The following is a 24543-nucleotide window of genomic DNA, read 5'->3' as shown; positions in this document are numbered from 1 at the left end:
TTTTTTTAAAGCCAGGATTCATGGCTTTCTCAATTTAGATCATTTCACAAGTGGTGTAATATGCTTCCTTAATAAAATGATACTGCAGATGAGGAGCTTATTTTTTTTATTTTTTTTTGCCCCACAGCCAATACCCAACAACCTCCCCGCTCCCCTGCCATTAACATTATATACCACCCCCATACAGGAGCTCCTCATGCCTTCCATTGCCATCCAATGCGTTCTGCAGCTCCGCTCTCAGAGGGAGCTTATTTTTTATGGGTCCCAGCCCCGTCTTCCAAACGAGAGACAGCCATTGTAATTGAATACTCAATAGGTGAGCCATTTAACAAAAGTGGAAATGGCATTCGGCTATGTATTAATGTGCTTTGCTGAGGCAAAAGGAGCCATCATCATTTCAATGTTCAAGCTGTTTTAAAAGAGCATTTAGCCTTCCATCTCTCCAGGCCATGAGAGCAAAATGACACGGATTTCTTCTTCCTCTGTACTTTTGTGAGAATGTTCCTCGCCTAATATTTTCTATGGTTATCTCGCCTATTTTCCCATCCCGTCCCTCAGCACCTCTCCCTGATCTAGGTGGAGGGATACAAGCAGCTCTACAGAAGGTTATTGTCACGAAAAGCCCCTCAGGCGTTTTGGCTCTCAGCCCTTTTTTTTCCTCCATCTGCATGTGGTGTGTGTGTAGGGCGGCGGGGGCTCTAATGATTTTTCCAGGACCGGCTGAAGTGGGTGCACAAGTATATACTATATGCGTGTTGTTGCGGATGGAAAAATAGGCCGGCCGAGGAGATACATGGGCAGCGTAGCGTCATTTCTCAACATCCCTCCAGATTTGTCATATGACTTTGTTTCTTTAATAGTCTGCTTGGAAGCCTTATCTCTGTGGTTGAGGCCCGTGGCTGTTTATCGCCTTGGTGACGTGAGCGGGACCGTGGACGTGCGCGCTCTTTGCTGTCAGTATGTGTGGGTGATGGCAAGTTTACTAAAGGCCCCTTAAGGTATGAGGGTTGTACTCCCTTAAAGGGAAAAAAAATAGGAGAAAAAAAATTTCCCCTTGACAGCTCACCCACAGCGGACTCGAGATGTACTTCTCAACGGTAGCTTGAGGAAAATATCCCGTCTCACTGCCTAAAACAATGAGATGTGAGAGCCAGATTAGCGTATTACCGAAACAGCTTTCCTTTTAGGCTCTTCTCCTCTCTCCTCCTGTCAGAGCTGTCTGCAGAGAATGGGGTAGAACATGAGACATTAACCTCCATGTGTTTATTCACAAGGCCCCACAGGCCAACTGGGAGGATGAACACAGACCCATCTCCAAAGCTGGTGAAGCGGAACAATCACAATGTGTCATTGGAGGAAGAGACATGCAGTATTAGCTGCCGCTCTCCTTTTGTGTCTTTCACAACTTAATTTTAATTGAATGTGCTATTTCTGCGATGAGTCACATGTCTTCCGCTGAGCGCCAGAGTACATTGACCTTCAGTGTGACGTACAGTCATGATGAGTCAGAGCGCACATTAGCTCTGATGATTTTCTAAAAGCAAGAGCTTCCTTCTTTTAGTTATTTTCACTTTTAAGCCGAATACCAGAACAATGGTAGCCAAACCCAGGACCCCCACCCCCATGATGCATAATGGGATAAAACATTTCTACTGCATTATTTTCAGTTTCTGTTATCTCTCATTACTTGAACTGCTCTTGACTCATGAACATGTGACAATAAGTCACGAATGAAGGGGGAAAAAGAGTCACATGCTCAAGTGACATCAGTTGTTCCCAATTGGTCTCACCACCAGTCTAGGTCCACACATATACCTCATAGACAGATGTATCCTTAATTCCAACCACATTTATAGAAAACCGTCAAAAGACAATGCGAGCGAATGCTTGTTTTCCAGTTATGCGATTATAAGGAGTTGTTTAATTGAGATAAGCAGTAGGTGGTGCTTGCTAATTCTTCAGGCAGAACACCATGATACCTTGAAAATGCAAACATGACATTTCTGTTTTGTTTCATATCTTTATGTGAGGGAGTGATGGGGGCACTGTGTTAATCTGCTGCTCTTTTTCGTCTCTTCAGCGGAGCAGAAGCTTCAATGGACGTAGAAGTAAAGTGAAATGTAGTGTAACATTGGCACATAAAGGCAGTAGCCTCTAGCAGCAACATCCACCGAAAGTCTTCTATGTCATGGCTAGCATTAGCAGCTATATACGCTAGTCTTCTTACGTGAGGCCGAAGTCACAAAAGTGCATTAAATTGTGTCAAGGGTGAATTTAACTTTGACGATTGTGTCATTTCCTCTTTCAAAAGTCACACCGTTTCACTTTAAAGGGTCGCAAGCCAAGAAAAGGTTGCGTGAAGCACTCGTCGATCAAATGAAGTGTCTCTACACTGCTACAATAAAACCATCGGCCTTTTCCTGTGTGTGTATAGAGGCAGAGAGAGGATTCGGTGCGGAAGGAGAGTGATCTCGCCAACATTCCTCTGTTTTTCCTGGCCTGTCTGTTTGCGAGTCATGGTACTTTGGGAGCCAGCATGGCTCCACCAGAGGAGTCCGACTAACCACTGTAATTGTGCCGTGCCGAAGCCGCCTTCCCCAGCCCTGGGATTGAACCATGAAATATTTGAATGCTGGGGTTAAGAGAGGGGGGTCTCTGGCAGTGCAACGTGAAATGTGAGACCATAGAGCATCTTTAACAAGGAGGCGGATAGAAAGCCGGCCAGCCTGCCAGTCGGGCAGCCAGGGCACACGGTGGAGTCCTCTGAAGGAGAATAATTATGGATGTAAGAGGAGATATTGCGCTGGGAGCAGATCAATAGTGCCCACGTTCTGCTGGCACTGAGGCCAGTGTATTTCTGTCACAGCAGGAGAGAGTGCAGGATATCAGCTTGTTGCTGGAGGGATTTGCAGAAGTTTGAACACCGGCAGCCTTCCCAGATAGCCTTACAACCCTCAGCCTGTCCTCCCCCCGAAATCACTGCTGCTTGGAGTTTGGCTGGTTGCTCTCCCACCACTCCCCCCCCCCAATCCCAATCCTCTTATCCACACAAAGTTGGCGGGAGGACTGGCCTTTGTCTACTCATGATTGTATTCCCACAGTCCAGGCTATACAGTCATGTTTTCCAGTGTCATTTGGAGAACTCTCCCTATTCTCCTCATGGTTAGAAAACTCTGGATAAGAAAGTGACAAAGACATAATCACCAAGCATAATATACCCACCCGTAATACCGCATTAATTTGCCTCATGCCATGGATAATGAAACCTACGAAAGCTTATTTTAGAAACGTTGCTTAGCTCAATTTGCCCATTGCTCCCACTTGAACCGAATGAAATGATTGTTTTTTCTAATTTATGGTGGCTCTCTGAATTGCATCATACAAGCATCGCCGCGGTGTTATTCCACCCTCCCTGCGACGTTTATCACATGTGAGCTGCGTGCGTAAATGTGCAATGATTTAGCCTCCTCGTTGAAAGGCCCCTGCCCTCCATGCGGCTTTTCATTTGGCGGATGGCCATCTTATGCCACATCAACACAGTCGACATCATCTCAATTTTTGTATGGCCAATTTATTCAGACAAAGCTCTCATGTCCCTTGTGCACACAAATGGTTCAAATTATTCTGAGAGCTTTTTTTTTTTTTCCTCCCTGGGTTTTTCATTGTCTGAAGCATGCGAGTCCCTCCAGAGCAGATCTTTGTTTCTCATTAGGGGGTAAATAGAGCAGGCCAAATGCTCATATGTTTATTATACACAGGAGGGCATGGTCACTGTTCTCAACAGTTCAGTGCCGGGAAAAAAAAAGCTGTTTGCTTTCTTGACCTTTTGTTTGCAGCGCCTGCAACCAAACGTCTGTTGCATTTTACTGGATAATAAGCTGCGGGAAAACTGATGGACTGTGATGAATTCAACCTCATCAAAAGTTTTTATAGCAGACTTTTCCAACAAAGACTGTTTTTTTTTTTTTTTTTTTTTACCCTGAGATAAAAATAAATGTATAATCATCACCATTCACAAGTCATCATTTGAAGCGAAGCTTACACACAATGAAACATCTGCAGAGATATCAAACATGCATGTATGTAAAGTGACCATATTGGATGGCACAGACATGAAAGGAAATTGCACAATGACAGAAGCATTACAGCAACCAAAAAATATATTGATGTGATGCTAAACATTTGTGACTAAATACACACCAATCAAGTTGGGAAAGAACATCTGTTAAACCTCAAAAGGTAACCTAATCTGGGTAATCAGGAGTGTGTTTTGATCAGATATGACTCACTTGCAACATGAGGAAGTAATTGAAAGTGTTGAAGATTCTTATTTTGTTATTTTCCTATTGGGCATGGAATCAATCTCCCTTTTTCTTCTAACGCGAGAGAAAAGTACAAAATATCAACTGTTTCATGAGAAATAACCAGCATTGTGATATCTTTGGCAGATGATAGTGTGTTTACGTGGATTTATGCAAAAACAGGGCATTCAACTTTACCTCCATGAGTGCTTAATAATCCTCTAACTTGCCTTTGATACAAAAAACACAGTATTTCATTCACTTTGTGTTCGAGATCAATTGATGTATTGGCCCTGAAAATGTGCCCCAAAGAACTGGAATCAAGATTGCAATTCAATTGCTTTCATATGCGTGACAAAAAAAACAATCTTTTAACTGTGACATCCTGAAATATTAAGTCAGGGGCACCTTGACCAAACAAATTGCCAGACACAAAACTTACTAAAGCAAAAGTAAGCTCTGCTTGTTGAGCGGACTCCATCTCCAATCCAACATCTTTCCTTTACCCAGTGCCGTTTCTTGAGAGATGGCCAGTCTCTGGTAGTCGGACGTCGTGCGCTGACCCCTTGTTAGAGCCCAGAGGTGAGATGTGTGATAGAGGCCCTCGGTGCTGATAAGGCCATCAGGCTGATAACTACCTCGTTCCCCCAGCACGAAAGTGCTTCTGCCGCTACACCACAGCTTCCATTAGCCCCACCAGACCATCTGAATGCCTGCCCGTTTCCCTCCTGCTCTATCTGAGGTCACATCCTCTGTTCCGAGCCTCTTATGCAAACCTTGCTTTCCCGTGCTGAGATTGCTATCAGCCGAGATATTTATGTACTGCACATGTTTCCGATTGTTTAACCTTTGGACCCGTGCTGTAGGTGCTGCCGTCGTCCCTGTGGGCTTTGCTAAGAGACCTCTCTCCTGCCCTTGTAGGCAGACGGAGATAGTTGGGAGCAGAGGCTGCTGCTAGATGTGTGTGTAATGGACTAGCAGGAAAGGGCACTGTTGGAATTGGTCACATGAAAGCTTAGGTCAACCACGCTCTTGCTTTCAAGTTTGGACAAATCTCATCAGAATGGATTTAAAGGGAAATGTTCAACCAATTTATTTTTGGTTACTTCCTTGATTCGTCCAGCGTCCATTCAAAAACACGGCCTGTTCAGAATGGGCCGGCTGCTTGGCCTCGGGTTGCGCCGCTCGCGGCTTTCTCGGGAACTCTCGACACTGTGCTTTCTTGGGTCCTCTGCAGTACACCTGCCATGACATAGTTGCATCACACTTCTGAGTAGTGGCTATTAATGGTCAGAAACACCTGTGAAATAAACTCCAGACGAGGTCGCCTGCTTTGCCTAAAGGCATTTTCCCATGAGCCAAACAGCAATAGGTGTATTATGATAGTGAGATATGAAAAATATTGAATTATGTGACTATTTGAAGTCATGTTAGCCTGAAATAACTTTTAAAAAGGTATGCAACTCTACTGTATACTACTTACAGTGTACTTCTACTTCAGATGAAAACATTGCAGTACTACATTAATTGCACATTCAGATTTTTGTTGATTAAAAATGATGAATTATTATTCATTTAACTATACAGCATCATAGAGTTGAAAGACATTAAGTGTAAATATTATCAGAAAAGTTCTCTTGTAATGTTATTTAGCATTCATGTAATATTAGCAGGCTAGCATCCAGCAACAAAAGTGAACTGTAGTCATTGAGCTGTGGTCTGCTGCAGCACAGAGCATTGTTTTCTTGTTTAATTCAAAGTTTATACCAAATTGCTGCTGTCCAAATTGCACCAGATTCGACACTGCACTCCCTCGGGTCCCAAGCAGTCCACCCACCAAGTGTGAAGTAGAACAGATGAGCGGTTCTTGCTTTAGTTAGTTTGCAGTACGAATGAATTGGCAGAATTAAACACTACCGATGCTGAGGAATTTGCATCGCTGTATAGTAGAACCATGTAAACACATTTCCCTGGTGATTACATTTCCAATACTTGTAATCAGTTAACTTTATGGCCTGAAGGCCAAAATGAACACAAATTACATTTTTTAAGTATGGTTCTCAGCGATGTTTCACCTACTAATTGGAGTCCTTTCATATTGGTGAAGTCCAATCCCATATTAATACAAAATGTATTTTTAATGTTGATTAAATATGTAATAAAGAAAGGATCAGATTTTGATCTGCTTTATTTTAGCCAAAACTGCTCCATAAAAATGCCCTGATTGGCTCTGGACATCTCTAATGCTTGTTCTGAATGATAACCACACGATGATAATTTTATAGTGAAATATTATGTGGACTATGTTTTTAAAGCCATCAAACATACAGGTATGTAGATTGAATGTAACCTACTCCATGTGTGCATTGTCCTGCTGCAGTATGTAGGAAACGATAGACAAAAATGAACATGCAATTTGGATGAATACTGAATCCGCATCGGATCAGATACTCAATTTCAATGGATTTAGATTAAGGGCAAGAAAAGAACATTGTGGGGACATTTGAATTTCTAAGCAGAAGTGACATTGCAGTTTACAACAGGACATTATATAATGAACATTTCCTGAGGCAAGCGCAGAGGTTTGACAGAAGTTGAAAATGAGTACCATCACTGCAGAAGGTATTGCAAATGTAATACTCTCGCAACAATACACCATCTGGTGAGCAGTGGACGAAGTCAAAGTAGAGCGGGAAATAATAAAATGATTTAGAAATATATATATAAAAAAAAAAAAAATCTCAATTGCTAGCAGGTGTTTTTTTTTTTTTTTACATCGAGACATTAGAGAAACACTGCTAAGAAGACACATTTATGGTTCCATTTGGAGTTAGAGGAAGTCCTAGTTTGGAATCCGGCTGAACTGTTTGTGCGTGGCAGATTTAAATCACAAAAAGCCTGTACGATCACACCCCCATCTATGGAAATGACTAGGTTCAGATGAAACACACCACTTAATGGCTCGGTAAAAACTAAAGTGAAATGCCATCAGTTGTTGTTGAGCAAATTCCCAGAGGCAGTAAAAGCGACTCCTGCCTCTCTGAGTGTGTTGCTTCATGTGTGTGTGTGCATGTGTGTGTGTGTGTGTGTGTGTTTACCCTCATGTTTGTGGCATGTCATGCTTGAGCAGGATTGCTGCATTCTCCTGGGAGCTACAGGAGTGCTCGGTACAGGTGATTTATTCCTCCTAATCTGTCCTGCACAGTAGCAGGCGGCCACCTTCCCTCCACCCAGCATGAGTGAGCTGCTATCAGCTCGCATGATCATATTAATAGTCACCTTCGGTCGTTATCGGCCCACACATCTTTGAGGTGGCAGCTTCCTGTTCGGCAGCACCTGGACTCCTGCTGGGGGCTGACATCCTGACATCCAGCAGGAGTCGTGTTTGTGACCCCAAGGCCAAGTCAAGGGCACTAACAATCCCCACGGATGCCGTCGCCTAGATTAGTTATTCGCTCTCCACCACCCCCACCCCCCCCCCCCCCCCCCACCACCCCGCCCTGTAATGTATGCTGTTGTAATCTGACTAGAAACGCTTGAGTTGAATGCCAGATGTTGTTTTTACTGAGCATTTATGGAAGCTGTCTGACTCGCCTCAGTGATGTCTTCTTACGCTCATATGCAGGAACTGAGGAAAACATGTAATCTGCCTGTTTTATATACTGTATATATACATGTATGTATGTCTACATGCATAACAATATATATTTATACAAGTATTATATTTGAAATGCTGCTTTGAAACGCAAAGTCATAAAATTTTATTAAGTTAATTCTACAATTGTGAAATGTAGTTCTCCATTAAATGGCTGCAGGCATACAACCGGTGTGTCTTTGACATGAACGTAAAGAAAGAAAACACAGTGGTGTTGTTAATAACTTGTCTCCTTTGTATCTCATGGAGATGACACACACACACACACACACACACACACACACTGTCAAATACAATTCAATTTCTGCATCAGCTTGAGGTAACATGGTCAAACAAATGCCTATTTTCTGAATGGCCTTGGGGAGTTATGCTTTTCAGCTTATCAGCTTTTATTAACCTTAGCACTGAGGTTTGCACTTTGATTTAGATTCTTTGGGAAGCACTGAAATTGGATTTCTTTTTTTTTTCTTTTTTTTTTTTTTTACTTTCGACTCTCACTCCTGCTGTGACATATGCTCAACAGCTTGTTTCACAGAGGAGGAAAAACTAAATGCTTGTTTTGGTTTGTTTCTGGGAATATTTTATCACGAGAACAACTTCTCTATTTTAATGAATTTCTTCTGGTTTGGGGGTCTTCTATTCCATGGTGCTTTAAAAGCATTAAATGCTATGGCTGGTAGGAAATGTGTGGACTTTTTGTGAATAGTTTATTTGTGGTGTATTGATCAGTGTTCTCTCAACAGATCATGTAACAATAGGTTTGTATTATTATGGCCCAGAAAGCCCACTTTACTCTTGTTTATGAGAAGGTATCATATCAAGTCTGAATGCATACTGAGCAGTTAAGCTTCATTAAAATAAAAGAAACTAAAGTCTATACAACTTCAAAGAGAGTACCCACACACTGTGGGTGTCGGACCAGGCCTGCTAGGCTCCATCACATATACAGTGTCAAGGAAAACAAAGTCAAGAACTGCCCATTGCATTTAATGTGTATTTCCTCTTTCATTTTGCTTGGCAAGAAATTGTAGACTCCCGCCCCCCTGACTGGGCTCTGGATTATTAGCTTAAGCTCTCTAAAAATATCCCTTTGACTGTTTAAGCCTCTGACAGCAGCAACATCTCACACATTCTGATAGCTTTATACTAACTATGGCTGCAGAGGGCTCATGCACTCAGCCCGCCTTGTTATCTTTTACCTTGTTTGCCCGAAGGAGGAGAAGGAGGAGAACTCGGCCCCCCTCAATCCCTCCCCAAAAAAAATCTGCAACGTCCCTCTCTCCTTCGGAATCGGACTCGGAGCGGTTCATCAAAGGCGAGCGTGCAATCACAGCCATCTACCGAACAAACGAGATGCTTTTTTTTTTTTTTTTTTTTTTGAGCATGAGAGCATTTCGCCCAGATGTCACTCGAAGCACTTGTCATTGTTGCGACAGCTGTAGAAGCACATGGACTGTCATTTGAAAACCGTCTACCACAACATACCAAAACAGCACATGTCAAATGTGAAACACATGCGGCATGAAACATGCAGCTTTTTTTTTAATATTAATGCTGTAAGCCCCTTAAGAAGTGGTTACTTTTATTGCTTATCATTACAGCTTTATTGACTTGCCCATGTAGTTCTGGTAATTGCATGTTTACCACCATACAGTATTTATCATACCAATTTATTAATATGTTAGCTTTAGCCGAGCTTACAGTACAAAATATATTTTTTGATGTTGGAATTCATAACAGCTCATAGAAATTAATAAATTCCTGAAAGGGATTACGCCGTACACATGTGGCTCATAGACATCGCTTCAATTATCTTTTCTTCTAACACCCACACTCTCCCTCCAAAGGCTTTTCTCACAAATATTATAGCTGCTAACTAGAGAGAGACGGAGGAGGAGATAGAGAGGCATGTGCCGCTCTACAGCACCATCGTTATTCCAGCCTTCATTCATGTGTCTTTTTTAAACGCTTTCAGAGGCTATATCACTGTTTTGACAAGGCATTTTCCAAGCTGCTCATGTCCCTGCGAGATGCCTCGTGATGGAACGTTCCCGAGCAGAAAAGTCAATATGCGGTTGCGAATAAATGAAAACAAATGCGAGACCGAAGCCATCAACAGATTGGGAAAAAAGGCGAAGGGAGGAGAAAGGAAAAAAGACTACTCACCTTAACTCATTATAAAATTGTTCCTTGACTACAGCGGCTAATTGACTAGCCTCTTTGCCCCGTGCGTGTTGAGAGTGGAGGAAGGTGATGAATTGACATATTGCTGGCGCTGTGATGTTGATCCAAGGCAGAGAGCCATGAGGCCTTCCTCCAGGGACCGGTAACCTTATTGTTCCATGTCATCTCCTCCCCTTCTGTTTGAGGACCAGGTTGTCAACCTCTCCCCAAGGTCACGCAAACACCAGCCCCCCTTCTGCAGATAATTGGATTGTTTAGAATCATAGCATCCAACTCATTTCCCCGTCTGGGGGTCAAAAGTGAATTTAGCGCACGAGGATGTCTGTCATGTTTTGCGGCATCGTTCGGAAAACCGACGAGCAACAGCTTCTGTCACCGGTTTAGGGATCATACGAGTGTTTCGTCACCTGCGAATCACATATTGGACATCACAGCTAACCATATTGCAAACCATGTGGCGTGTTTTAGAGTTTTGGATGTATTTTCACTACTATTCCAAGCATCCTTGGGTTTCCATTCCATCTGTCCAATCTAAGAAATCAATTAGCAGACTCTGCTAAACGTCCAAAAAACACTGGTTCTTACTGCTTTGCTGAACATATTAGAGTATATCCAACCAACATACCATACCTTATTATGGGGAGTTGATGTCAATGAGATGCATTAAAAAAAACACACATTTCAAGTTAATAACATCTTAATATTGTATGGAAATGAATGGAAACCAATGGTGTTAGCACTTCTATGCTATGCTTAGCTCCTATCTTTACCCTTTGAACAGGTTTGTGTTGCTGAATCAGATTGACATCCTGGATAGATCCTTCAAAATGCATATTGTAGACCCTTCTGTCTGAAAAGGCCTCTTCCTTTTTTCCTCCAGAAATTAGATTATATTTATTCAGGGAGTGCCGTTACTGACAGTGGGGGATTCATAGTAGCTCTGACAGCTTGACGGAGTAACAGACACCCAGTTCGTTTTACTACTAGGGCTTTCATCATTTGGCCATGGGCTCATTCACCATTGTGTTTTTCCTCATTTGCTGATAGATGGACATTTACTGAAATACAATCTTCAAGATTATTACTTCATCAATGTGAAGTTTACATGATTTGTAGCTAAGTAGCAGAAACTTGGATGAACACTGGTATTGGTCTTTAAAGTGCACCTTTTAAGGTGTGATCATGCCTGTATTCACTTTGAATAGCGAGCCACATGTCGGCTGGTTTACTACAGCGCTAATAAACAATTTTGTTGTGACTTAAATGCAATAAATGGATAAAAAATGATGCCGAAAGAACTACATAATGACAGCAATTTGTAAATTACGAAGTCATGGTTTGTAAGGTCTGTCCGCAAGACGATAAGCAAATCACTTTTAAATGCTCGTTTTCTGAATGGAGTTCGCCTGGATCGTTTGTCACACCTTCGGAGACTAAAGAAACATGGTGGATGCTGCTGAATGCCTGCAGTGTTGGGGATTCCCACATACCAGCACATATTCATGGTTTCAGTGGCGGTTTCGTGGCTGGAGGCTGACGTGGTGGTGTTACCTCCGTGCTGCCACGGTAAGATGAGAGAGAGAGGAGCGGGGCAATAGATTAAATGGGTGGGCTGCTTGCCTGTTAAATCAGGGGTTGGCAGAGCAACACTAACTCAGGTTACTTATTCTCAAGTGACATGGCCACACATGTGAGGAGCGGGAGGCGAGCGAGATGTCTTTACCTCGCGTCTGGAGTGTGACATTGTGCTCCGTTTGTGACTTTGTAATTAACCGCTCATTTGTGTGTTTTTCTCTGTTCTAGGAGGCGGCCACATTTGCCAAAGAGCTGGGCTTTGAGGTGAGTTGACCGGCAATTGTACACTAAACAGATCCTAAAGGTTTATTTTTGCTGATAATGAAGTTCTTTTTGGACAGTGATTGATGTGCTATTATACTCTCCAGGCCTTGCAGCAGTTGCTATGGAAACCTGGCAGTCGTCATGGTTTCTTTGTTCAGCCAGCTCTCTGTTATGACGCACTCTGCTAGGTCTGCACCCAACATCGCCTACAGATGTTATTTATTGAATTTTGAAAAGCCTCTTGGGAAGCTGAGAAGTTGGGCATGGTTTCAAGCCTTTCTCTGCAGGCTCAGGGCTCATCAGGTTGCCTGGTTAAAAAGCCTTCCTCATTATCTTCATTGCACTCAGGGATGATACTGTATGTCTTTCCCTTCACTGCTGTGGCATTACACCACACCGAAAAAACCCCACTGTAGTCTTTTAATAACCAAATTACAGCCACCTGTGGTTTTAGATTATGGAAATGGAAATTACAGTGCTTGTTTCCCCATAGAATTTGCTTTAAAGTGAGGCTGCCTCTTACGTGTGAAATGAATGTTCCCTTGGTCTATTTTCTGCTTGTCTTTTGCATATTCCTCTCGCTGCTTTTTAAATGTGAAATCAAAAACACAAATAGCCGCTGTGTATGTGTGTGTGGGTGTGTGTGTGTGTGTGTGTGTGTGTGTGTGTGTGTTTTAAAGGGGCTCAGGTATTTTAAGTGCCTTCTCTCTTTCAAAGGTAGAGCTGCCTTGAGTATGGCTCTGCACTGTGTGAATAATTGTCATCCAGAATCACTAACGGTGTGATCAACGTGACTGGAATAGAAATGCAATCCTGGTGGCAGTGACAGGTTTAAGAGAGGAGAAGGGATGAAGGCAGGAAAGGAAAGGAAGGGGGGGGTGGCTTGTTGTAATGGAGGGGGCCTCACATGAAAAAAAACACAAAGGGCAAAGACTCCTAGTAGTCACAATTCTTTGACATTTTCCATGTCAATCTGATTTGCCAGAACACTCTGAAAAATTGCATTGGATGAATGTGATTTCTCGGATTACATCAGTCATGTACTGTACTTAATGCATCTCTCGATGGTTGCGGTTCAAAGAGCTTCTTCATAGTCTCCTTTTTTTTCATCATCACTTTCTGATGATAATTTTACCCCCGTGCTATTGTTGTACACCGGCATGTGTTCAAAGTATCGATATGTTTTTTATGCAGTAGTTTGTAGAACTTTGTTGAAAGCAGGAAACGGCATACACTGTTAAACCAGTATTATTGAAGGGAATAATTCATACAGCACACTTGTATTATAATTATGAGTGCAGAATAACTTTAGATTTTTTTCTAACCCTCATGCCAAAATGTGTTTAAAATCACATACAGTTATCAAAAACCATGAACCTCAACATTCTGATTTTGGAAATAGGAGTTTGACACAAAAAAATGATCAGGTGAAGATTAAATTATTGAAAACATTCCGGGGCTTTCGGTCGCGTGCCATGGCGTTCATAAGCACAAAGAGTTTGCCCAGTTGTCATGGAAATTGTGAAAGGGTCTCCTGCTTTGCATTCGACCACCTGTTATCATGTGACCAAAAATTCACGTCATCTCCATGACAACTGAGCAAATGCGGCTGAAAACTCCTGAAAGTGGATTGAATTGTTTCGTTAAAAAAAAAAAAGAGAAAAGAAATCATGTTAAATGTAATGACTCTTTTCAAGCCAGAGTGGTTAACTTACATTGACTTCACTTCATCATTGTAGCACTTTTGTGGAATATTATAGCTGGACGTTGTTTGTGCTGCTGCCCAGTTGTCAATATCTGACATGATGAACTCTGAAACATTGTTATTATCACATTATGGATGACAAACAGAAACGACAGCGGTGCCTTTTTCAGCGTTAATGCGGGATAAAAGAGCTTGTCGTCTCCAAAACGGCAATCAGCAGATCTGAACACATTCCGATTGTGATCAGTTTGCTATCTTTCTCCATCGCAGCTCATGATTGAATCTTTCCCTGGCAGTGTTTTTTTTTTTTTTTTTTCAAACAGCCTGCAGTGGAGACGATCACTTTCTCACTGGCTTCAACGCAGAAACACAATTAAACACCCTTGCGTAGCACTTATATTTCACGCTTTGTCGATTTATGCCTGATCAATTGCCGCACGATCGTTAATATTGCCATTTGTCAGCAGTAAACTAAATTGACCGTATCATTTGCCAATTAATTTGTTTTGCACACGTTATTTTTCTGCATTTTTTTTTTCGCCGTAGGAACTTGTGTGTTTCTGGCTGACGAAAAGGAGGACGTTGTCTGTGTTTGAGTGTGTGTGGAGCTTACCCTACCACCTCTAGCCCTGAGAACCTTTTAGCTCCTAAACTTGAGTCGAGCGCCTTTTTTTTTTATGTCGGCGAACATAAAACCGAAGGGTGACAATGTGCCGAAGCCTTGTGTGGTTTTGCATTCAGTGTCTGGAGGAGTGCTTGTGGTTCCATCCAGTCACGGTGACAAATTGCCCTTTTTTTTTTTTTTTCTTCACCATCGCCTGCTAACAGCCTCTGTATTAACCTCACCATTAGCACTTACTTAGAGTGTTACACCCACTTTTTTCCTTGGCCCAGGGTCTCCCAAGACCTCTCAGGGCTGATTAAAGGACATTTGGGAGGCATTTAGAGGTGTAAAAGCTCATTGGTTTGAGTGAGCCAGTGTGGCTTGTATTGGGTTAGAGCATATCTCTCTGATTACTCCCATAACCACAGTATTTGCTCGCCCCCGGAGGTTCTTGAGTGTTAGTTCTGACACGGATGCTAGAGGCGTCTACGACCCCTAATGCTAGCTCCTCGGCGTGCTGCGTTACGGAAAAGCAGAGTCCGCCACAGTGCGAGACGGCGATAAAGACATTCCACCTGCTCATAGTACATCATGATGAGTTAATAATAAAGTAGCACTGACAGGTGTGTTTTTTTTTTTTTATTTATTTTTTTTATCCCTCTCATGATCAAAGGCAAAGCACTCCGGAGAGTTCTGTCGTCTCCAGGCGAGAATATCCATTCTGTGCAGATGCTGAGAGAGAGATGGCCCGTTTCAGAAAGAGAATGATACAGTACACGCACCACCTATCCCTTCAGCTCAGAAGTAGCTTTATCTGACAACAGCATATCTTCACATACTTATTTTCATCTCACTTAGGGAATATGACATTCTAATATTTTACAGCTCGGCTGTAACTGCATGGAAAGATCATTGAGCGCTCCTATTGATCTTTTCTGAAGCCGTTTCATAGCCCATCTGGTTTCATTATCACTTGATCCGTGTGCCAGGATTGGATAAAAATCTGACCCCTCACAGTCACACTTGTGATCTTTGCACTTCAAGATGCATTCATTCCACTTCACGTTCTCACATAGTGGTTTTGGTGTTTTTTTACAGACGGATGACATCGCGGAGATTGCAGAGAAGACCCGAAATCTCCCCAAGCAGAATCCGACGAGGAAGCGCGAGGTGGTCTTCACGCAGGGAAAGGAGGACACTTTTGCAACCGTTGGTAGGCCATTTTTTTTGTTTTTCCCTATTTTTATCTGCTTATCTTCACATATCCATGCTTGAGCACCACTCGAAGCCATCTCAACTTTGGCTCCTTTTGGACATCTTTACTCTTAACTCAGGGGCCGTCCAGACGAAGCAAAACAAACTTTTTTTCTCCGTTTTGCCTTGGCGTCGTTTCAAGGAAATCCGCGTCCAGACGAATCCACTGAAAACGACTCAGCGCGCTGTAGTACATATTCCAGGCCCTTATGCGGCGCTGTTTCTGCTACAAAAACGCAGAAGAAGAGACGGAGCTTGACTGGATGTTTGCCGTTGCTATGGCAACACGTGAGAGTTACGGCTAATCTCCGCCCGACCACCCGATCAATAAACACCCATAAGATGACAATTTGGCCTGTATAAATAAAACCAACAATAAGCACCAACAGCCGTCACCCTAAGGACCTTGACGAGGCGTTCTCACACGTTGGGATGGATTAACTAGACAAATAAATGCCTACATTCATGGGAAGTTAGCTAGCGGTTCTTTGTTAGCATCGTAATAAAGTAGCTTTTTCCCCGGAATATCGCCCCCCTCTCTCGGCTCCATTTTTTTTCATACAGTTGCCCTGATACGCCGTCGTACAGACGAGCAGAATATCTGCTACGAGCACGGAGGCCGCCGTTGTTGTTGTTGTTACAAGACGTCGCGGAGGAAGAAGTCAGGCTCGAGGATCGAGGAGATGACGTCAGCGTATTCGTTGTCGCCGTCCACACGAAAACGAACACGAAACGGAGGGGTGCCGTTTTTTCTTTTCCACCCTGAGAGCTGGTTTCGAAAAAGTGCCTTTTCACGCCACGAAAACGCCGGATTCGTATGGACAGCAGGGCGAAACGCACAAGACTTCTGCGTTTACGCACTGAAAAAGTTTGCGTGTGGACAGGCCCTTAACCTCGTACCTCAAAACCTGCAGAACGCTGCCTTAAATAGATGGTGCATCGCTGACTGAAGAGAGCTGAATGCTATCAGTAATTTCTTTGAAGTTAACCTGAAACATTGACACCAGATGTTTAAAAAAAAATGTTTGCACTACGTTCTGTCATTTCGGCGCATAAAAGAAGTGTGGGGGATGCAGAGAGCAGGCATTGATTTGTGAAGTACTTCTAACTTTGTCTTGGACAGACTCCAGGCCAGTCCTCAGCAGTTTTTAATACTTTAACTCTTACATCCTGCCCCCCTTTTCTTTATTCTTCCTTCAAAACACTGTCAGAGTGGCCTCGAGGAGAGGTTGACAACGTTAGTTTCTCGAATCAATCCGATTTCCTTTGATCTGGGGCATATTTGTTAATGGGACGTTAAAAGGCCGAGTCATCATAAGTGAGAAGGGGTTGCGGGTTGAGGCGGCGCGGGGAGAGACGGTAGTTTCCGATTACCGCTGGGAGCCTGTCGCCTTTGTTTGGAGCCGCAGGGTGTCTCTCCTCATTGCCCTTGCAGCTCAGAGTAGTTAGCACCGGGGAGAGATGGCCTCAGGTAAAGCCTCCAACATACCACTCCATCACTGGGGACTGCAGAGATGCACAGCTACAGCAGCACTGTTAGCCCTGCTGGTCTTCACATGGGTCAGCTGTCCTCAAGTTTAGTATTTATATAGGCAAGAGTATTTACACGCCATGTCACCAGTGGCATTATTAATCAATCCTGTCTTTTCTCTTTGTATTCCTATATTGTATTTTTCTTTTTATTGACTGTAAAGTGTGCTGCCATTTAGACCAGGAACTCCAGAGAGGCTCTCTGGGTATATAATAAAGGTTAAAGTGGCTTTAATCAATATTTTTATACAAGCAATGGATAAAGTGACTCCGAAAAAAAGGGAACCCACAGAATTATTACCCCAGTCTGCAGTGCAATATTATCTCGTCGTTTTGGTTTTACCTCCCGCAACTTTACAGTTTGGGTTTACTGTCATTAGTGTTGTTTACATCGGCAGCGAGCCACTTCGGCAACAAATTAGCAACTAGCTGGGTGAAAACGGTGGATTCAGCAGCTGAAGAGCCAGATATTTCCCTCAGGAGTGAGCGGAGAACAAAAAACTAAAAGGAGAGTGAATAATGCTCCTCGATGCATCAGGTGGACATTTATCAATAATGCTGAATTATTTCCCAGCCCTAATTAAATAGCATAGCATCTTCATCTAGTAAATCAAAATTTTCATTTCCAAAGTTGAATTCCTGGAAGCACATTTCCTTTTTTACGAGACTGTGCGAAGAAACCTTTAGGCTGGAGGCCGACACTTAAAAAGAAGGAGAATCAATCCATTGTGCTGGAGGTGATGGATAATTCCTGCCTGCTCCCCTCATTCCTCCTGCATGGAGACGGAGCCGTGCGCCACTGTGAACTTTATATAAAATACATGATGAATGCGGGCGGGATGAAAGACAATGTGTTTCAGATGTCATCTACAAAGGCAAACATGATAAATGTCATTGACTGTGCTATCATCGCAGTGGAGCAGTTACAGTAGTAGGTGCAGCAGGATCGGTGTGCGTATGCGCGAGTGGGAACATCACTATTCATGCCAGCCAAATAAATGTCAATGTAAAAAGAGAATTAAAGATTTTCATTTCCCAGAGGCGGCGCTCTAATAAACTTGATCTCTCATTTTGTTTGCAATTTGTCCTCCTGTCAGGATTTGATCATATGCCAGCCTCTGCATGTCACGTTAAACCATTTTACAGTGATTAAGGACGGGAGAATGCCTTCCCCCGTGGTATAATTCTCCAAAAAGAGATGTCAATTTGTTATTGTTCTTTTTTTTTTCTCCCCCTGCCCTTCATTTGGAGCCTTTCATCACGCCATCGCTTCAAACATGCCTGTTAAGAGCTGGGAGCAGGGGGAGGAAATGGCCCTTTTATTTAGCTGCCACTGACACTGCTGAACTTCACCGGGCTTTTGCTTATACGCCCATTAAAGCAGTAATTAAGATCATTGTGCCCTGAACCTTAACGGTGAGGAGATCTAATAAACGATCATTCAGCGGGGGTTGCCGCTCTAATCGCTGATAAGGACTTGATAAAGCCTGACTCTGCTCCTCGGCGAGTTTTTAAGGCTCTCAAGGGGGCCAGGCAGGCAGATTTCAACTTCGGGGAAGAAAAAAAAACGACCTGATCCATACATGTTAATCACACGGGGTAGACTGAGGAGGGAATACTGGCTGCAAGGCTAAAGGCTCTCTTTTAAAACGGCAGAGTTATTACAAGAACTGCTCGAATACATCATAGTAGTCTGTTTAAAAAGTGGGATTTCTATGTTCTATACTTCATGAAGGACAAAATCAATTAACATTCTGCTCTATGAGAACGATCTCCCCACTTTTCCCTTGGCATCGCACGTCAAAGTGTTTTCCTTCATGTTTTCCCTGAAAGGATATTAGTTGGCGATGATCTTTTGCCTGTGGTTACAGTAATTACAGGCATATGTATTTTCCTTTCTAACTCAATTGTGAACAAAGATGCTGGTTGTGATAGGGAAACAGATTGAATGTCAACTCGCTCCTATAACCCGTCCCGTTTGCCAAGAAAGCGGTAACGTTGTTTTCTTCTCCGAAAGGCTCAGAGTTTGGCTGAAACGCAACAGGAAGCGTTCCAGAAGAAGTCTTCTCGTGGAAGTTTTTGTCACATAATGATGATGCACTTAAAACTCTTCAAGTACTTTAGATCATGCCTTTTCAGCTTAATAGTCACAATTCCCAGTCATTTAGCGGCAGGAATTAAAAGGATTTAAAATCAAGTATTAATTGTTTTACTTGCGTCTGTGATGAAGTGTTACAGGATCAAAGTAGATTTTTTACTGCTGTGCCAACTATTTGATCTACCTGCTTTCTGTCAACGCAACAATAGTGAGCGCTGGATCACAACCAAGTGGAGCATGTACTAAATTCAGAGTCAGAACAACCCTCCATATGCTCATTTTACAATAAAGCAGAGGTCGTATTATTTGCATGTACGGTTGCTTTTTTTTTAAAGAAAAAGAAAAAAGGAGAGCTATTTTCTCAGGCAGTGTTGTGCTGTGAATTGGCATTCTTAAAAAGAATAGCCAATAATAAAGGACTTAATTGATACTCATTTCAAAGAGACGCCTGTTGAAAGAATTTCTTAAGTTTAATCACCACCATTCAAGAGTTGTAATGAGGGAATTATGAAGAGCGAATTAACAAAAGCACACAATTATAGCTTACTAGAAGGAAGTATTTGAATTCCTCCTAGGCTTTTCTCAGTCCCCCCCCCCCCCCCCCCCCCCCCCCCTCTATGTTGCAGGTTACCTGTCAAAGCACAGCCATGCTACACTCCCACATATCCACCACCAATCTGCCGCTTCACTCATTTCGTCAAACTCTAGGAACAAGAATGTGTTGGAGTAAAAAAAAAGTACAGCAGAGTTTTATTGATTGAAAATAATGTTGCCTATGTTATTACAGTGAAATGAGTTCAGCGAGGAGATGTTTTCAGGCGTTCTACAAGCCAGAGTCTGAGTATTTTGGCAGGAGGTTTTTTTTTTTTTTTTCCTGTTATTGCCATTTCCATGACAGATTTTTGCCAACGAGATCTTGGTTACATCCCGCTGGGGAATTATTGGACTGTAACCCGAGAAAACATGTCAAGCAAATTTAATAATTTGCATCAATGAGGTGATATGAACTTTCCCCTGGAAGCACAGTGCAAACTTTAACCTTCAGCCGTGATGATAGCAGGGAGGGAAGTATCAGATGTAAAATCCTGCTGTGCTTTTAGTAGGTGCTGGGAAAAAAAATTCTGCATATCTGCATGTTTTACTAAAACAATATCATACTTTTAGCTATAGTAAATGCTCACGTCCGCATGCTAACCCATGCCTGTCACATGCTCAGCATGGCTATGCTAACATGCTGATGTTTTCCATCTTAATTTAGAGTGTTAGCATGCTAACATTTGCTAACACGAAACTGTAGGGTTAAGAGTTGGCGTTAGCATAGTGCAAATTTTGAGAGCAATGTGACATTTTTGGAGGTAAACTGGACCCTGCAGCTTATTAAACAAAATACTAATCATAGCAAAGTATGTTAAAAAATAACTTTAATAATCATGATACTCTATGTAAGTCCCAATAGGACTTTTAGTAAAGACTGAGGCTGGATTTTTACACTGCACTAGCTCATAAAGAGGTTCTGTATCCTGATTATTTTGTATTATTTTGCAGAAATGTCTGTTAAAATTGGATTCTAATTAGTTAAACTTCTTGATGTAGTGTTATCACAAAGATGAGCATCCTGTGAGACGATACCTGGTTGTAACCTGTGTTTCTAATGAGGCCTGACTGACTGATAATCATTTCTTTCAACTGCCTTAACATATTTACACACTCATTAATATCTCATTTCTCATAATCAACAGCAAAAACAAGTGCGGCACTTTTAAAAGCATCTGGTTTTGTAACCACAAAGTGCGTCGCGTGAGCGCGGGCCACACCTCGCGCTTCTCCACCGTGGAGTTAGTGACATAACTGTAATTTATTATTAGCACATTTTTCCTTTGCGGTTAATCATTTTGAGAGGGAGGAGGATTCTCCGGCTTCATCTGTGGCATTAATTACGCAAAGTCGTTACGCTACTAATTAGCTGATCCTAAAAGGATTCTTGTCTCATTGTAATTTATTATCAAAGTGACAATCTCCTGCTTTCCCCTTTTAAAGAGAAAATGTGTCATTATGAAAACACAATCTAACTCTTTATCTGATACGTCTGCGGTACCCGACTCCCGTTGTATTACAGTCTTTTTTTTCCTCGGCGTCAGGTGTTGAACATATGCTCGGCTACAGGTTGTGTATCTTCTGCCCTGTAGGACGAGAGCGAGGGAGTGAGGGAGGGGTAGGGGTGTCTTATCTGCCACGCAGTTACTCTGTGAGCCATTGTTAGACTAGCAGGGAGCCTCATTAAACAACTTTTTGTAGTTTTTTTCCCCCCCTCGTGTTCTCCTTTAACTTCTAACCTTTTTTCCCTCAGTAAGAGGTCTGTCAGCCACCTCGTGTTCCTTTTATGCACATGTCAGTCTTTTGTCTCCTGCACCTTTTTGAAGGTTCACGTCGGCACCAGAGCCCTCAGATTGTTTGAAGATTGTGTGTGTGGTTTAGATTGCTCTGACATAAGTTGCTGATTTAATGTCACTCTACACCTCGAGACTTTGTCATCTGGTAGATTTTTTGTTTCCTTTTTTTTTTTTTCCCCCTCTCCTTTAAACTGGAAGTCTCTTTGAAGTGCATATGCTACTGATAATTGAAACAATATAATCCACTGAAGATAATAGAGAGACCCTCATCTAATGGATTCCGTTTTGAACTCAAATGACTTACAGCAACTGTTCTTGCATTGTTTTTAATTTATCAGAGCACTTACCTAAAGCTTTGGAGATGTCGGGAATGTTTGCATTTGATTGTTGTTTATTACGGCCACAGCAGGAAATTGCTTTATTTTATATACTGAAGTGTAACGTGTTATTTGCAATATATTACCTTAGAGGAACTCGATGAAACGCTAGCACCAGCATGCTAACGGTGCAATGCTAACATGCTGAAGCATGATTAATGTTCATCACCTTAGTTTAATATGTGTTAGCATGATAACATAACATAGTACAGCTGATCTAAACCATTGTTTATCATGTATTTGTATTTAAAATAGTCATAATTTAAGCTGATGATGAAGTTAAGGGAATGGATTTCAGTTCATCCTGAGGGGGGGAACTATGGTGTGCACCAATTTAAAGGGCAATCCATCGAATAGTTGTTGAGACATCCACTCAAACCAAAACCAAGTGTCGAGCTCATAGCGGTGCTAAAAGTCAGGGGAACACCAAAGCTATTAGCACGGCTAACAAAATGACCCTAACTGAAGTTTCCTGTCCTATCAATGCTAAATGACTTCCTTGATGACTCTCTTTGAGTTACTTAACATGTATTATGTTTTACATGTGTACTGTAAGTGATAATCTTTGTTTTTATTTTATATTTATGCCATACCGACGAAGTCTCCAATTACATGAAATGATTGCTGTGTGAAAGTTACAATCAAAGAAACGGAATCAAACACCGGTGTTGAACTTTAATTATCAGCCCTCTTGTGTCCCGACCACAGGTGAGAAGGTGACCGCGTTCCCCGTTTTGGACATCGACCAAAGCGACATAGTGGACACGAACGGAGCCGGAGACGCCTTTGTGGGAGGTAACGGCATGGAAATCATCCCCGACACAGCTTGAATATCGTGTGCAATCCCAATTAACCTTTGATACCGGCCAACTATGTAACGTAGTAATGCCTCCAGATTATATGAGCGTGACATTTAGCCCGCTGCTTTCACTCTGCAGGAGCTGCTCATAGCACAACATAAAAAAAGTCATCATTTTCATCCTGTTGAGGATGTAATAGCATTGTCCCCTTTTGCAGAAACCATTAGTACCTGGCTCATATTAATGATAACCGCCCCCCCTCAAACAGTTTTGGCGGTGATGGAACGCTGCAGGTTGACCTCTGCTCTTTTTTTTTTCTACCCAGGATTCCTCTCTGCGTTGGTCCAGGAGGATGCGTTGGAGGAGTGCATCCGCGCCGGACACTACGCCGCCAACGTCATCATCAGACGGGTCGGATGCACCTTCCCAGAGAAGCCAGACTTCCAGTGATGCGTCCGAGCACTGCACATCTGTTCCACATGATACTTGTATATGTATGCTTCAGGATTTTATGTACATTTTTTTTTTTTCTATTTACAGTGACTCACTGCATGGGACTAATTGCTGCGGCTTGAATGTTTTATCAAGCTTAAAACACGCAAACTCAAGATGTTTTAATACAATTCAAATGGTGTGCTGGTATCAAGTACTGGAATAAAAATGGGTATGTTTAAAGGAGCATTCCACTGAAAATCTATCTTTTGAGTATCAAAAACTGAACACTTGTCGGTGTAAAGAGGTGCAAAAATGTATAACTTCGAAACTTTTTACTTACCCCACTGTTTATCTATGTTTATCCGAGTTGTGTATTAATTAATTGATTTGCAAAGTTACAATAGTTTGGGTCGTACTAAGAAACAGATAATTGGTGGAGAAGTGTATTATCCCGCAGGATATGATTGAAAAGTTTCTTTGGTCATGTGGCTCTGAAAAGTTTGATTCACAAAAGTTACAATCTCGTCTGCCGGTGACCCGGTGTCACAGCCAAAAACCAAAACGCCCAGAGAAACTTTTCTAACACTGTGTGTTAATTGTTTGTAATTATCTTTTTCCAGACAATTTTGCCAATAACTTCCTAATTTCAATTTCAATGTAGTATAAACTGCTATCCCTCATGAAGCAGAAAACTGCTAAATGTTTAAAGCCTTCTTTCAAGCCTGTAGGGGTCGAGGGTTGTGATACTACACTAGAAATCATAGCACATTTTTAGTTGACTATCCCTTTAATATTCAGCCGTCGTGTGGTAGAAGTTATGGATTGCTTTCCATTTCCCGAAGTGAGTTTTAAATGGGGCAAAATAACAAAGACTATCTTTTGTTTGCTATCATGCTAATGGAGCGAGATGAAACCCATCCTCCCAAGCGTCTCTATACCGAAAAACAAAGTTAGTTGTAAGATTTGTTTGACCAAAAGTTTCTTTAAATACACCCTAAAAGAAAATGCAAAAACGGGGGTTGTTTACTTCCCCATTATTGAATCAGCCACAGGCTCCCTCATGCTAATCACTATTGGACAGCTCTACGCCCTTCATTATGGAGGGGACTGGGGGGAAGGGGGGGTACCAATACCAGCCTGGTGCTCTGCTCATTCGCCCCCCAACTCATGCTTGTTGGGTCCTAACTGGACTCTTGGGGTCCGGAGTTGTACTGCAGGGCTGTGGGAGATCATTTTTCTTAGTTAAGGGATTAGTGGTGTGCTCTTCGTGGCGATCATTAGAGGGACCTGAAAATTAGGCTGATCCTTCGCACCCAGCTGTGCTGTCGCTGGGGGTTGGAGAGGAGGATCAGAGGGAGGCCCCTCCCCTCC

The 24543-nt window shown here is 42.4% G+C and overlaps 1 protein-coding gene across 2 annotated transcripts in view; it reads left to right on the top strand.

The window, feature by feature from the left end:
• The window catches only part of LOC311008361 (adenosine kinase-like), a 94256-nt gene extending 70841 nt beyond the window's left edge, over positions 1 to 23415 (top strand). For both annotated transcript variants that reach the window (XM_084001994.1, XM_084001995.1), the window contains exons 8-11: positions 11944 to 11979; positions 15387 to 15501; positions 22646 to 22732; positions 23063 to 23415. In XM_084001994.1, coding sequence (XP_083858120.1) covers positions 11944 to 11979; positions 15387 to 15501; positions 22646 to 22732; positions 23063 to 23187 — 363 coding nt within the window. In that variant the 3' untranslated portion in view covers positions 23188 to 23415. The remainder of the gene's footprint in view (positions 1 to 11943; positions 11980 to 15386; positions 15502 to 22645; positions 22733 to 23062) is intronic.
• Positions 23416 to 24543: the final 1128 nt, after the last annotated feature.

The sequence above is a fragment of the Eutrigla gurnardus genome, assembly GCF_963514095.1.
Source record: "Eutrigla gurnardus genome assembly, chromosome: 22".
NCBI lineage: Eukaryota > Metazoa > Chordata > Actinopteri > Perciformes > Triglidae > Eutrigla > Eutrigla gurnardus.
This window is presented reverse-complemented; position numbering and strand designations above follow the sequence as displayed.